Below are 13,593 nucleotides of genomic sequence, written 5' to 3' on the forward strand. Positions count from 1 at the left end.
CTCGCCCCTTCTCGTACCCCTCCCCTGCCCCCCTCCCCCTGTTGCGCATGCAACAGGTGAGTGGGGGGGGAATTCCCTCCCCTTCCCCCTCCCCCGCCCCTCCTCCCCCCTGTTGCGCATGCAATAGGTGGGGGGGTTAACCCCCCCTCCCCTCCTCGCCTCTCCTCCCCCTCCCTCGTCCCTCCCCCCTGTTGCATGCGCAACACGTGGGGGGGGAATCCCCCCTCTCGCCCCTGCCTCCCCTCCCCCTCTCCCGCCCCCACCCCCCCTCCCCCCTGTTGTGTGCGCAACAGGTGGGGGGGGATTTCCCCCCACCTGTTGCACATGCAACAGGTTTGGGGGGGGGTAACCCCCCTCCCGCCCCCGCCCCTTCCCCTCCCCCTCCCCCGCCCCCGCCCCTTCCCCTCCCCCTCCCCCTTCCCCTGCCCCTCCCCCGTGCCCCTTCCCCGCGCCCCTCGCCCTCCCCCATCTCCACCCCTTCCCCTCCCCCTCCGTGCCCCTTCCCCTCCCTCTGCCCCTCCCCGTTCCCTTTCCCCGTGCCCCTCGCCCTCCCCCTTCCCTACGCCCCTCCCCCTTCCCCGCCTCCCCTCCCCCTTCCCCGCCTCCCCTCCCCCTCCCCCTCCCCCTTCGCCGACAGGGAGGGGGGGGAGGGGAAGGGAGGGACGGCGAGGAGGGAGGGGCCGCCGGGGGGGGGAGGGGAAGGGAGGGACGGCGGGGAAGGGGAGGGAGGGGCCGCAGGGAGGGGGAGGGGAAGGGAGGGACAGTGGGGAGGGAGGGGCCGGCGGGGAGGGGGAGGGGGAGGGAGCGGAGGGGAGGGGGAGGGGGAAGGGCCGACGGAGAGGGGGAGAGGGACGGCGGAGAGGAGGGGAAGGGAGGGGGAGGCGGGGAAGAGGAGGGAAAGGGAAGGCAAGGAGGAGAGGGGAAGGAGAAGGGGGAGGAGAGGAGAAGGGAGGGGGAGGGGAGGAGAGGAAGCTGGAGGAGGGAGGGGAGAAGCGGGAAGAGAGGTGAAGGGAGGGGGAGAGAAGAAGGGGGAGAAGAGGAGAAGGAAGAGGGAGGAGAGGGGAAGGGAGGGAGAGAGAAAGCGGGAGGAGAGGGGATGGAAAGTAGCAGGGGAGGGACAAGAGGGAGGGAAGGAGTACCTCGATGGAGAGGTGGTGGAGCTCCAGGAAAGTTGTTAGAGAGAATGATGAGAAGTAGAGTTTTATAGGAAATGGGTAGCTTTATGTCAAGTCAGCTTTTTTTAGTTTTTAAGGTTTTTTTAGTTCTTTTAGGTTCACTATAAGTAGAACATTCTTCATTCTCTCTTTCATTCAAAGATCATTCATTTACACTCCACGCTTCTCTCCTCTCATCAACCTATTGCAGGATTCTCAAAATTTTTTAAAATGTTACAAGAGGTGAGTTCATTTCTAACCTATTGCGTACACAAGAACTTCTAAGAATCAAGTTTTTATATAAATTTGAATTTTTTTTCAAATCCGATCCTTTTCTCAAAAACTTGTGTGTATGCAACAACTTCAAAAAACCATTTTTGCATTAAATTTTTTTTTCCACAAAATTTTCTCTTTACCTCAAACTCTCACGACCTATTTTTAGAAATTTCTCTTCTAACCTATTGGGCACGCAACAATTTTTCCCCAAAAAAAAAATCTATTACAAATTTCTCTCTCAACCTCAAAACCACTCAAACCTCCCTACCTATTGCGTACGCAACAACTTCAAAACAAAATTTAATCATAAATCTCTCCAAAAAACTCCTCAAAAAAAAAAAAAATCTATTACAAATTTCTCTCTCAACCTCAAAACCACTCAAACCCTACCTATTGCGTACGCAACAACTTCAAAACAAAATTTAATCATAGATCTCTAAAAAAAACTCCTAAAAAAAAAAAAAAATCTATTACAAATTTCTCTCTCAACCTCAAAACCACTCAAACCCTACCTATTGCCTACGCAACAACTTCAAAACAAAATTTAATCATAAATCTCTCTAAAAAACTCCTCAACAAAAAAAAGCAATCTATTACAAATTTCTCTCTCAATCTTAAAACCACTCAAACCTCCCTACCTATTGCATGCGCAACAACTTCAAAACAAAATTTAATCATAAATCTCTCCAAAAAACTCCTAAAAAAAAAAAACAATCTATTACACATTTCTCTCTCAACCTCAAAACCACTCAAACCTCCCTACCTATTGCATACGTAACAACTTTAAAACAAAATTTAATCATAAATCTCCCAAAAAAACTCTTCTCACGACACTTTATTAATATAAGAAATCCATTTATAATATTTTTACTCCATAATAAAATAAATTTTTATTAACTAATGTTAAAAATATAATTTTGCTAAAAAAATATATTATTAATCTATAAATTAATCTGAATATTATATAATTATTATATAAATAAATATATAAATACATTAATTAAAAAAATAAAACTTGAAAGGGAGGTCTTCTAGCATATGTGCTTTATATAATACTTATTCTTAAAACAATGAAGAATTAGTGAATATATTGCTATTCTATACATTATTAACTTAAAAACTAATATAAATAAAAATTAATTATTATATGAATTTAAATAAATATATAAATAATTAACATTATACATTAATAACATTTATAGATTATATACTAATAACCTTTCAATTTTAAAAAGTAGTCAATCAAAGAATTGAATTAATTTAAAAAATAAGAAAATATTAAATTTTACACACTTACTTTTAGCATGTATGCTTTTCTTCCATGTGTATAATACTTGTTAGTTAGTCGAAGAATGAAAAATTATATAATGTATTTGTAAGGTAGGTATTTAAAACCATAGAATCTAGAAGAGGTTTAGCATACTTACTTATCTTTATTACTATGTGTAATACTTTGCAAAAACCTTAAACAAAGTTTCAGGCTTTGCACAAAACTACAGTATCATTGCATCCATATCATTTTTTTACTTTAGCAACCACCAGATATCCATGGTATCCATGATATGGAATACAGATTTGTTCTGAATATTTCTTATCACATACTTTTTCATTTCTTCTGATACACCATGCAGCATGAATGTAAGAAAATATGAATCGGTGTGCTTTTAGCCTATGTACTTGTCCCTAATCAGTAGGATACTTTGACTAGGTAGACTTATAATTACTTAAAGTAAAGCCTTTGCAAAGGATCGTACCTTCTGATACACCATGCAGCATGAATGTAAGAAAATATGAATCGATGTGATTTTAGCCTATGTGCTTGTCCCTAATCAGTAGAATACTTTGACTAGGTAGACTTATACTTACTTAAAGTAAAGCCTTTGCAAAGGATCGTACCTATAAACAAAACACTTTGGAAAGCATATAACATATAGTCTATATATATCTAAACTAAATACTTTGGAATGCATATTTTATATAGTCTATATATCTTAAATCTTACACCTTAAATCTTAAATCCTAAAGTTCCCTAAATCTTAGGTTATACAATCTAAGCTCTTAAACTTATATAACAGTTATAATCCCTAAACCTTAAACCCTAACCCCTATAACTTAAATTCTAAAACCTAATTTTTAATTCTAAACCCTAGATTCTAGACTCTAAGCTCATGATCTTATCTACTAAACCCTAAACCCTACAACCTAGAACCTAAATCCTAAATCCTAAACCCTAAACCCTAAATTTTAAACCCTAAACCCTAAACCTTAAATCTTAAACCCTAAATCCTAAAAACATAATCATAAACACGAAACCCTAAACACTAAATCTTAAATCCTAAGCCCTAAGTCCTTAACCCTAAATACTAAACCCTAAGCCTAAAATACAATCAAAATTTAATGATTTTTTTCAATTTGTGCAATAGGTTTGATATATCCCCCAAACTGTTGCAAGTGGAATAGGTTAATGGTGCACTCAACCTATTGCAAAATTCAAGGGATTTTCTTGATTTGTGCAACAGGTTGGATATACCCCCCAACTTGTTGCTTGAGCAACAGGTTGGGGGGTATATCCAACCTGTTGCACAAATCGAGAATTTTCTTGATTTGTGCAACAGATTCGATATACCCCCCAACCTGTTGCTCAAGCAACAGGTTGGGGGATATATCCAACATCAGGCCTCGGTTGGGGTGACCCCAACCTGTTGCTCAAGCAACAGGTTGGGGGGTATATCCAACCTGTTGCACAAGTCAAGAATTTTCTTGACTTGTGCAACAGGTTGGGATATACCCCCCAACCTGTTGCTCAAAAATTCTTGACTTGTGCAACAGGTCGGATATACCCCCCAACCTGTTGCTCGAGCAACATGTTGGGGGGTATATCCAACCTTGCACAAATTCTTGATTTGTGCAACAGGTTGGATATACCCCCCAACATGTTGCTCGAGCAACAGGTTAGGGGTATATCCAACCTTGCACAAATCAAGAAAATTCTTGAGTTGTAGGTTGGATATATTCCCCAACTGTATATCAAATTGTTGCACAAATAAGAAAAATTCTTGATTTGTACAACAGGTTGGATATATCTTGCACAAATTTAAAAAATTCATTAAATTTGGTTGTATTTTAGGGTTAAGGTTTAGGGTTTAGGATTTAAGATTTAGGGTTTAGGATTTAGAGTTTAGGGTTTAAGGTTTAGGATTTATTGTTTAGGAGTTTAGGATTTAGGGTTTAGGGTTTAAAAATTAAATGTTTAAAGTTTAGGATTTACGGTGGTCAACATGTTTTAGTATTAATTATTTAAAGTGTAGGGTTTAGGTTTAATGCCTTCTCTGCTAGTTTTGATATAGAAGTTATTAAGTAATAATAAGCTCAATGATTATTTATTATGTTCATTTTGAGTTGCTAATCTAATTTTGTACATAAAACAGGTATTCACCCTAACAGAGGGTATGGATGTGGTGTTATATAAGAAGAATGAAGTGGTGGCTTTTGGACAAATTCATAGTCTTGATCCTATGAATGTGTGTCATTTCCAAAGTTGTGGTGAGAGAAGATGTGTAGTGATAATCACCAATGTTGTAAATCCTGAAGTACATTTAAAGTATCCACATGGAGACTTTGAAACATTAGGAGATATCTTACAATGTGACATATTTGATATGCAAGCACACGGAACACTCTGGAACCAAGACGAAATTGTTCCAAAGACATACTTTCAAGATATCAAGAAAACTTATTTTGAGGGGAAAAAAGTAGAGATGTTATCTTGCTCCGGAGAAGTTTTAGCAATTGGCAACTTTAAGGGCTATGCTCAGAGTTTTCTCTGTATAGTGGAGATAATTAAGTTGACTAGTGCAGGTGTCATTCAAAATGCAATGGATAGTACTTCACATTTAGAGGTCCATAATACTACGTCTCAACTACAAGTTCATAGTACTTGTAAATGGGGGTTAGCTTTCTTGAAATCAAGTTTGCCTAAGATAGTTTCCTTCAATGTCATGGAAGACACAACAGAATATTATCAGAAGAAAAAGACTATAACACAAATGGGATCCAAATTGATAAGAAGCTATAGTAGTAATCACGAGTATCATAGTGGCATACTCACAAGTATTGAGGACATTATAGTAACAGATGTTGATGTAGAAAAGGTTTCTTGTATTGCAAGTGACTCAAATATACTCACTGGTATAGAAGACTTGTCTTCTGTTGCAAGTGACTCGAACAGGCTCACTGGTATAGAAGACTTGTCATGTGTTGCAAGTGACTTGAACAGGCTCACTGGTATAGAAGACTTGTCCTGTGTTGCAAGTGACTCGAACAGGCTCACTGGTATATAAGACTTGTCTTGTGTTGCAAGTGACTCAAACATGCTTACTGATATAGAAGACTTGTCTTGTGTTGAGAATAATAAGATGGCACCACAAAGAAAAATACACGCAAAGATCGATGGGATGAGTGATGCAATAACTAGAATTGATGATATTAGTGACAATGATAATGATGTTACTACTCGAACACAAGGCAAAAGGGGCAGAGAATCTGAGACTTGTCATGTTCGTAATATAGTTGCTAGCATGCCAAAGAATATAGATGGGAGAATCTTGAGTTACGAAGGAGAAACAGTTCAACCACAAAATTCAAGAGGCATTGGCAACAAATTGACATCAATGAACATGTCTACCAAATTGCCATTTCCAAGATATTATAAGGTATCAAATAATTCTCAAGCCCACACAGCATTTGATTATAAAGATGAAGATTCAAGGGAAATGGATTCGAGGTTTGATGGTCTTACAACTAGAAAATGCAAGACACTATTTACAAAAAGAAAGTATGTGAGTGTGAAGAGGCGAAGAATCATGGCATCAATTCCAGAACCAAAGAGACATGTGATGCTATCCGAGGAGAATATAGAAACTACAGTATCTCCAACTGTACCTACACCATCGACTGCTGCAACTATAGGAACAAGGAGTGATCGTGGAGCAGATTCAAGTTCTACAGCTATTCCTAGAAAGAGAGCAAAAATAAATTGTACTCCACGTGCAGATCATTCAAGTGCAAGTTCTTTAAAACCAGGTGAAAAATTGGATAGCGATGAATAGGAGGATCTGCAAGAAGAAGATACAAGTCTCGAAGACTTTTCTATAAGCGTGGTAGACTTACATCCTCCAGAGGATGAGGGGTACATTTGGGGATTTTCACAATTCAGCGTAGCCACAATGCTTATTGATCGAGCTTCGTTGTTCACAAATCAAAGAAAGCTAGATAAGACATTTGCACACAAATTGTATGAAGATACGAGGAAAACAAGAACTCCAGTTGCCACTAATATCACTCTTCGTCCTATGGCATTTAAGAGACTTCAAGAAGATGATCCTACATTGCCTGATGTCACATTTCAAAAGTGCATGGACTTTCTTGATGCTTTTGAGAACTTTAGAAGGAGTGACTTTGTTCGTGGAGAGGCTTTGTACCAAAGCGGATATGGGACTGACATCGAGAAGAGATACATGTTGGCAAAGACCGCCCTTGATGAGGGAAGAAAAGGAAACTTGCCACAGATTGAGTGGATGGAAAAGTTTCAATGGGTCATTTGTCATGTATGCATATTTAACGATGACTCGAAGTACATTCTAGAATTAGAAAGGCTGAATTCTGCTCCATTTAGGTTGAAAAAAAGCTCTTCTCTTTCTGAGATCTTGATAAAGGCAAGGGAGTTATGGATGGGCTGTGGAAAGCCACAAATAGTGCAGAGGAGAACTACATTTGAGTACATGGCAAAGAGGACTCGGTTCTATAGATGCTTGAAAGGTGTTGTAAGCAATACGCAAGGCGCAATACGCAAGGCATACCAAGTAATAAGGTTGAGGCAAAGGATTTGAACACCGCCGTTGCAAGATACAGGGATGTTACTTGCATTGTCTTCCACGAGGACTCAGTGTTTTAGAGCATCGTGGATGTTTGCCAAGCATATGAAACAGGGAAGATATTCTTTGAGGCACCAGAGCACACTGCAACTCAGAGGAAAGAAATAAAGAAACCGATGTCTATTGTTTGGTGGAGAGCATTAAGGTTTGTTCCAGATGCAATAACAGAAGAAGTATGCAAGAAGATCCTAAGTGGTGACTGCTTCTTTGGAAAGAAGAGCAAGCATAGCAACTTGGATGAAGTGGTCACCCGAATGATTCAAAGTGAGGCTGCTCTCTCGGTACTATTATTTTTATTGAAATCTGATGATGAGTTAGCTGGCAAGACAATTGATGTGGATAAGAAGAAAGCACTTAGCCTAGGTCAACTCCTTGATAAGACATGGGCTAGAAAGTGGTTGGCTTCAATGGATACAGATGCCACACCAACAAAGGATCTAAGAGCTAAAATGCCAAAGGTTGTTGAGATAGAATATATGGACATCAAGAAAAAGGCCTTGGAGTCCACTGGCCAAGGTAGAGCAATTGGTGGTTTAGATGATGGTTCTCCATTCACTTCTCCTATGATATCCTGCTATCAGAGAATGATACAAAATTTGCACACATCAATGGCATTGATATAGAGCATTTCATAAGAATGAGCGGTCATGCTTGGGAGAAGCCATGTGTATTTTTCATAGATGAATTGCAAGACCTTGCAGTGTCACGAATAGTTGAACTTGTGCGGTTTATTGTAGAAGGTCCTATGGCAGATAAGAAAAGATCAACGTTGGTCCTATTCATGATAGAATCACAAAGGGATGCGTTGTATGCGAGTTTGACATCTGCATTTGGGTATTTACTTTCAAAAGTATACCATGGTATAGTCCTACATAATCATATGACTGTCTTGGAAGGAAGTGCCATTCAAGTCTTGCAGCCTTTCTTGATGTGCTTCTTATCTAGGGGTGGTGGCAATCTAATTAAAATTCCTTTAAGGACTCTCGAGCTTCATTACTTTGAGGATAATAAGGTTAAGCTTGACGCAACAATGGTGGATTATAGAAAGCCGATGGATCCTGATGTGATACTAGAGATGACAAAGAATTTATTGAATGATGGGTGGGAAGTAGCATTGAATCGAATGGGTTTTGCTGCTGAGAAATTGCTACGCCAAGGTAGAAATGTAAATGTTATTGATACCCCCATCAAATTGAGTTTTTTGACACATATTACAGTTGCACTACCTTCTTTGAAGAGGAAAATGTCAAAGAAGTTTTTCAACTAAATATAGTGTATAGTTAGTCATTTGTGGTGTGCTCTCTAGCTGTGCCCTCTCTCCTCATCTCCACTCTTCTCCTCTCCCCTCTTCATATGTTGTCATGGTATCAGAGCTCCCTTGCCTTTTGCTGAGGCATTGCGATCCTTGAGAGTGTGAGAGAGTGATTGAGAGTTCTCGAGTGTTCTCTTCCGCTGAGAGAACTTTTGTTTTCTTTGAGAGAAATTTTTGTTCATGTGAGAATTCTGTCCATGAGAGATTGAGAGATTTTCGTTAATCTCCTTTGCTCATTCCGAGACATTTCCATCCATTGCAGTTCTTCTTGTGAGAAAGAAAGAGAGAGAGAGTTTGAGTGTTCATTTAACATTATCCTTCCTTGAGAGAGATAGGTCTCAGATATAGGGAGAGAAGAGGACTCCATCGATAGAGGGGAAGCTCCCAGGTGACTTCTCCAATCTTCTACAAAGCAACAACAGTGTTCTACAAAGAACTACAACAACAATTGACCGGACAGAATCGATTGTAGTAGACAACCACTCCCGCACCAACTCTCGCTCTACAAAAGGATGAGCTCTAGACTTCGACGGTTCAAAGGCTCCATGAACAGGGAGTAGCCCTTTATCGACTCGATCCCTAAGGCAACACCAACAGCCGGCAGCTCTACTGCTCTCCACAATCCTCCTGTCTCCAAAGCGCTCCTGCATTAAAAGCAAGAGGCATGCCTCTAAAATAGCACGAACGAACCTACGCGAGCAACGGCTACTACTCCAACTCCAGTGCCCACACGAGATGCCCTATAACACCTCTTACGACACAGCTCTACCTCAAAGCAGCCGTCGCCAGCTCGGTCTACAACCTCTATAGCCACAAGCTCCACCGACGACGAGCAGTGCCATCAATCAAGTGTTGAAGTAGTCCACGACCCGTGCCATCCACTCAGCCTAGGCTCCAATGAGCCACGCTCCATGGGTGAACATTCGGAAGAAGGCTCCGTGCAACGCATACAGCTTGTCTTCCAGCATCCACGCCATCGGCTCCTACATCGAACAACCTCCCATGGGCATCCAACTCTAGACAAACGACAAATCAACAGCTACCAACAACTATTGTAGCTAGCCCGCAGCTCCAGCTAGCTCCCTTTAACCAACTCTCCAAGGCAGCCTCCAACGACGCTTCAGTGGCGCTCTATATACAACGAAGCTCTTGCTTTGACCGACTCTTTTCCACACATCAGCGCCTTCGAGCTCCAAGCCACTGCATAGCCGCCTGCAGCAGTAGCTGGCTTAAGAAGGAGACGAAATCTTTGAGATTCCTTCAGAATCCAAAGATTTTGATTCTCCTTTGTGCGACACGTGGCATAGGCCACCAACCCTATCACAAGGGTTACCACACACACAGGTGTGGTCTGACGGTTGACACATGTCAATCCCTATCTGGCCACGTGTCACCTTATCCGCCACATCAGTAGCCTCGTGAGATTGCCACATCATCATCTTATTCATCTGCCATGTCATCAATCATGTCATCACTACCAGGTCAGCAGTCCACATTAGCACTAACACGTCATCTGCCACATCATCTCTGACACATCATCTACCATGTCATTTGCCACATCACCTTTGATACATCATTTGCCACATCATCAATGCCATGTCATCTGTTGACATCATCATCTGTGCCACCTCAGCTGTCCAGTCAGCACTGACCCTTGCAAGCACAGTTACACATTCACAGTCACTGCATGTGACCACTCTTGCCCCCTTAACACAGGGCTCCACTTGCACACCTCTTGCTTAGCATAGTGCCACATCATCACTACATGTGACCCACAATGACACATCATCATTGAGCACCATTTGCACTCCTTTTGCCTGCCCCTCCACCTAGATCAAGTCGTATCTCTTGATCCAGGAAGAATTCGAGGGCGCTCCAAAAAGGAAAGTCGCTCGTTTTTTTGTGCTCTACACGCTCGTCACATCACACACACATTTTGGCACAAGTTACACTCACATTTGAGCCTCACTGTCAAAACCACTTCCTTCACACACATGTACCTCTACATCGACGCATCTGACCCAACACTTAAAAAGAACAAAAGAAAAGGAATTATTTGCTATTCTTTCATCGATTGACGGTTGGTATAGATCTAGATCAGAGTAGACTAGATCGCCATAGAGGGGACGCTTTGAATTTCCCCAAGGCCAAGCTAAGCCATGCTCGAAATTCCGAACTAGTACCTACTTGGAGTCAGTCCATACCCTCACATACGGTTTCACATCATTACATTACCTGAAACCTTACATTCATTAGTTCAATGAGCAGACTTCAGAGAGTACAGAGGCATTGTAGATTGTTTCAGTGGGCAGATAGCTCTTGATTTCACACATACATGCCACCATTGTAAAGCCTATTCGGCTATCTCACGGCATCATGCACGTCATTTCAGCCTTGTAAAGCCTCTTGGCTATTCCCGACATCATTGCCACAAGCTTGCAACAATCAACACTACTCCAATAGTCCTCCGCGCCTCTCTCCTTAATATATAGTATAGATTCAATCATACAATGCTGATCAAACAACCATTAAATCAATATGATGCTACAGCAGTATGAGGGCTTCTATTTTGCAAAAGAATAACACCCACTGTCACCCATAGATAGATAGTCGGGGATTTCCATCGTTATATTCCTAATCCCTTTCAGACATTTGTTCGACGTAAGTGTCTCCCAATGTCACCCATCCATCGATTCAGGCCTGCGCACGGTGTTCTCTGTCTCTCTCACATGTACACCTGCCTGATGCTTCTGCTAAGGTTCGGGTGCAATTATAGGGGCGCTTTGTGACCATGCTGCACCATTCACGGGCTAAGGTTCGGGTGCATGATAGGGGCGTTCATGCACGCCCGAGCCTTCTATCTTCGGCTCGGCCTCCAATTATCACAAGCTTGCAGCATGGTGCCAGTTGTAGTGCAAAGCTCGGCTTTTTTTATATCGAATATGGAAATATAGCTACAAAGCTCGGGTTTGTAGAGTGGAGTACCGGTGACATTGGAATTTGGCTGTTTATCCTTTTGAGAATATTTCGACAACGGTCCACAAAGATGATACGCTCAAGTGGACGAGCATCGAATACGATGACAACATCGAATATTATGACAACATCTCGAGAGAGACAAGCATATCATAAATTTAATACAAGTATCGAGCAGTTTCTCGCCATCGCCAAACACTAGAGCCAGCAGGTGCATACTTCGAGTACCCATGGAGGACGCACAGCTAGTAACGGGCTCCTGGTCTCCTAGCAAAGGTCGCCGTGGTACTGCCGTGCCCAGCGATCTCTACTATGACAAATTCACTCTTAGGAAAATGACCTACGTAGATCGTCGCCTCTCCTTGACTCGGGCGGAAGATGTCGGCTTCTTCCAGCTCGAGGAGGTCCAGCTGCAGCTCGGCCAGCTCGAGGGAGCGCAGGTTGAAGACAACCTCCTGGACCTGGACAAGCTGGATGAAGCCTGGATTCATCACGAGGCACAGATCGCAGGCTCCGTGCAGTGGCCGTGGAAAAACTTCCGTCACCATATGCTCATTCTAGAGCTTGGATACGGGGAAGAGCGGCGATACATTTTAGCCGAGAAAGTGACATCGGGCATTCGGATTTCGTGGTACAAGACAATGGCAGACCTTCAGAAGGACGAACCTAATTACAATGTTGTGAAAACCAAAGAGGGTACGAGAGGATTGGCTTTGCGCCCACTCGATAAGATCTTGAATGACTTTGAAAAGAAATACCACCTTCTCACGTCCAACTGCCAGCACTATGCGGAGTACATGTGGGATCGTTTGTCCAAAGAGATATAATGCATTAACTGCAAACCTTGCTTATATATGATATATTGTACTATGTGAATTTAACTAATTGTATGAATGAATGCCCCATGGGCATTCAAATATATTGTAACGCCTCTAGGCTTCACTTTTTTTCTTCTTCTTTTTTGTACAAATATCTTGTAACCCCGCTAGGCTTCACTTTTGACGGGTCTTCCCTTCGAAATGATGTCTCCATACATGCACGTATGTGTTTCCCTTATCTTATGGTAGAAGTACATCGCTATTATTGTGAATTTCAGCATCCTTTCCACTCAATCTTATTCGGCCATTTCGAATTCTTTATTGCTAGCGCTCCGGGTTCATACACTGAGGCACACCTTTCCCAAACAATGACACTCCACTTGGAAAACAATTGCCACAAAGAACAAGCTGTGCACAACATTGGACCGTAGTTGAGACGTTGTTGTCATGGAGTCACTGTCATTGATCTTCAATGCATGCATCTCAACATCAAGAGCATAGAGTTTGGATAGAGAAGTGTCAGAGAGAGTGCTTCCAAAATGTTCCACATCTCTTTAGAATGTTGACAATGTTGCAAACCGAAATTAGCAAACAAACAAATCTATATAGGTAAGTAAACGTAGATAAGTAGAACTATATAAGTATTGAAGTAATTAAGTAAAGTATTGAAGTAATTAAGTAAAGTATATAAGTAATTAAGTAAATGAGAGAGAGAGAGAGATTATAATGGCAAAGTGTGGCGAGTGTGTTGGAGAATAAACTTACAATATGAAGGAACAATAAGGGCTAAAAGGTAAGCATATATGTAGAGAGGTGAAAAAGGGTTAAGCCATATGTGTGTGTGTGTGTGTGCGCGCATGCATGCATGTGCGTGTGCGTATGCATATGCATATGTATATGTATATGTATATGTATATGTATGTGTATATGATATGCATATGCATATGCATATGCATATGGATATGTATATGTATATGTATACGGATATGTATATGTATATGTTATATATGCATATGGATATGGATATGGATATGTGTGTGTGTGTGTGTGTGTGTGTGTGTAAAAGGATAAAATCAATTACCTAAAATCCCAGTAAGATTGTAAAAACAAAAAAATGTTAAGTC

The 13,593-nt window shown here is 41.6% G+C and overlaps 1 protein-coding gene across 1 annotated transcript; it reads left to right on the forward strand.

Moving 5' to 3' along the window:
- The first annotated feature begins 11,849 nt into the window (after positions 1 to 11,849).
- On the forward strand, positions 11,850 to 12,741 carry LOC147881917 (uncharacterized). Its single transcript, XM_087402040.1, has one exon. It carries the CDS (start codon positions 11,882 to 11,884, stop codon positions 12,476 to 12,478), a length of 597 nt encoding a protein of 198 aa, XP_087258166.1. The 5' UTR covers positions 11,850 to 11,881; the 3' UTR covers positions 12,479 to 12,741.
- Positions 12,742 to 13,593: the final 852 nt, after the last annotated feature.

This window comes from Dipteris shenzhenensis, chromosome 30 (assembly GCF_047967505.1).
Source record: "Dipteris shenzhenensis isolate YYH24624 ecotype China chromosome 30, Dip_SZ_1.0, whole genome shotgun sequence".
Lineage (NCBI taxonomy): Eukaryota > Viridiplantae > Streptophyta > Polypodiopsida > Gleicheniales > Dipteridaceae > Dipteris > Dipteris shenzhenensis.

Bases quoted from the DNA above. Each gene is read 5' to 3' on its own strand.
- LOC147881917 (XM_087402040.1), top strand. From the start codon at position 11,882: ATGGAGGACGCACAGCTAGTAACGGGCTCCTGGTCTCCTAGCAAAGGT.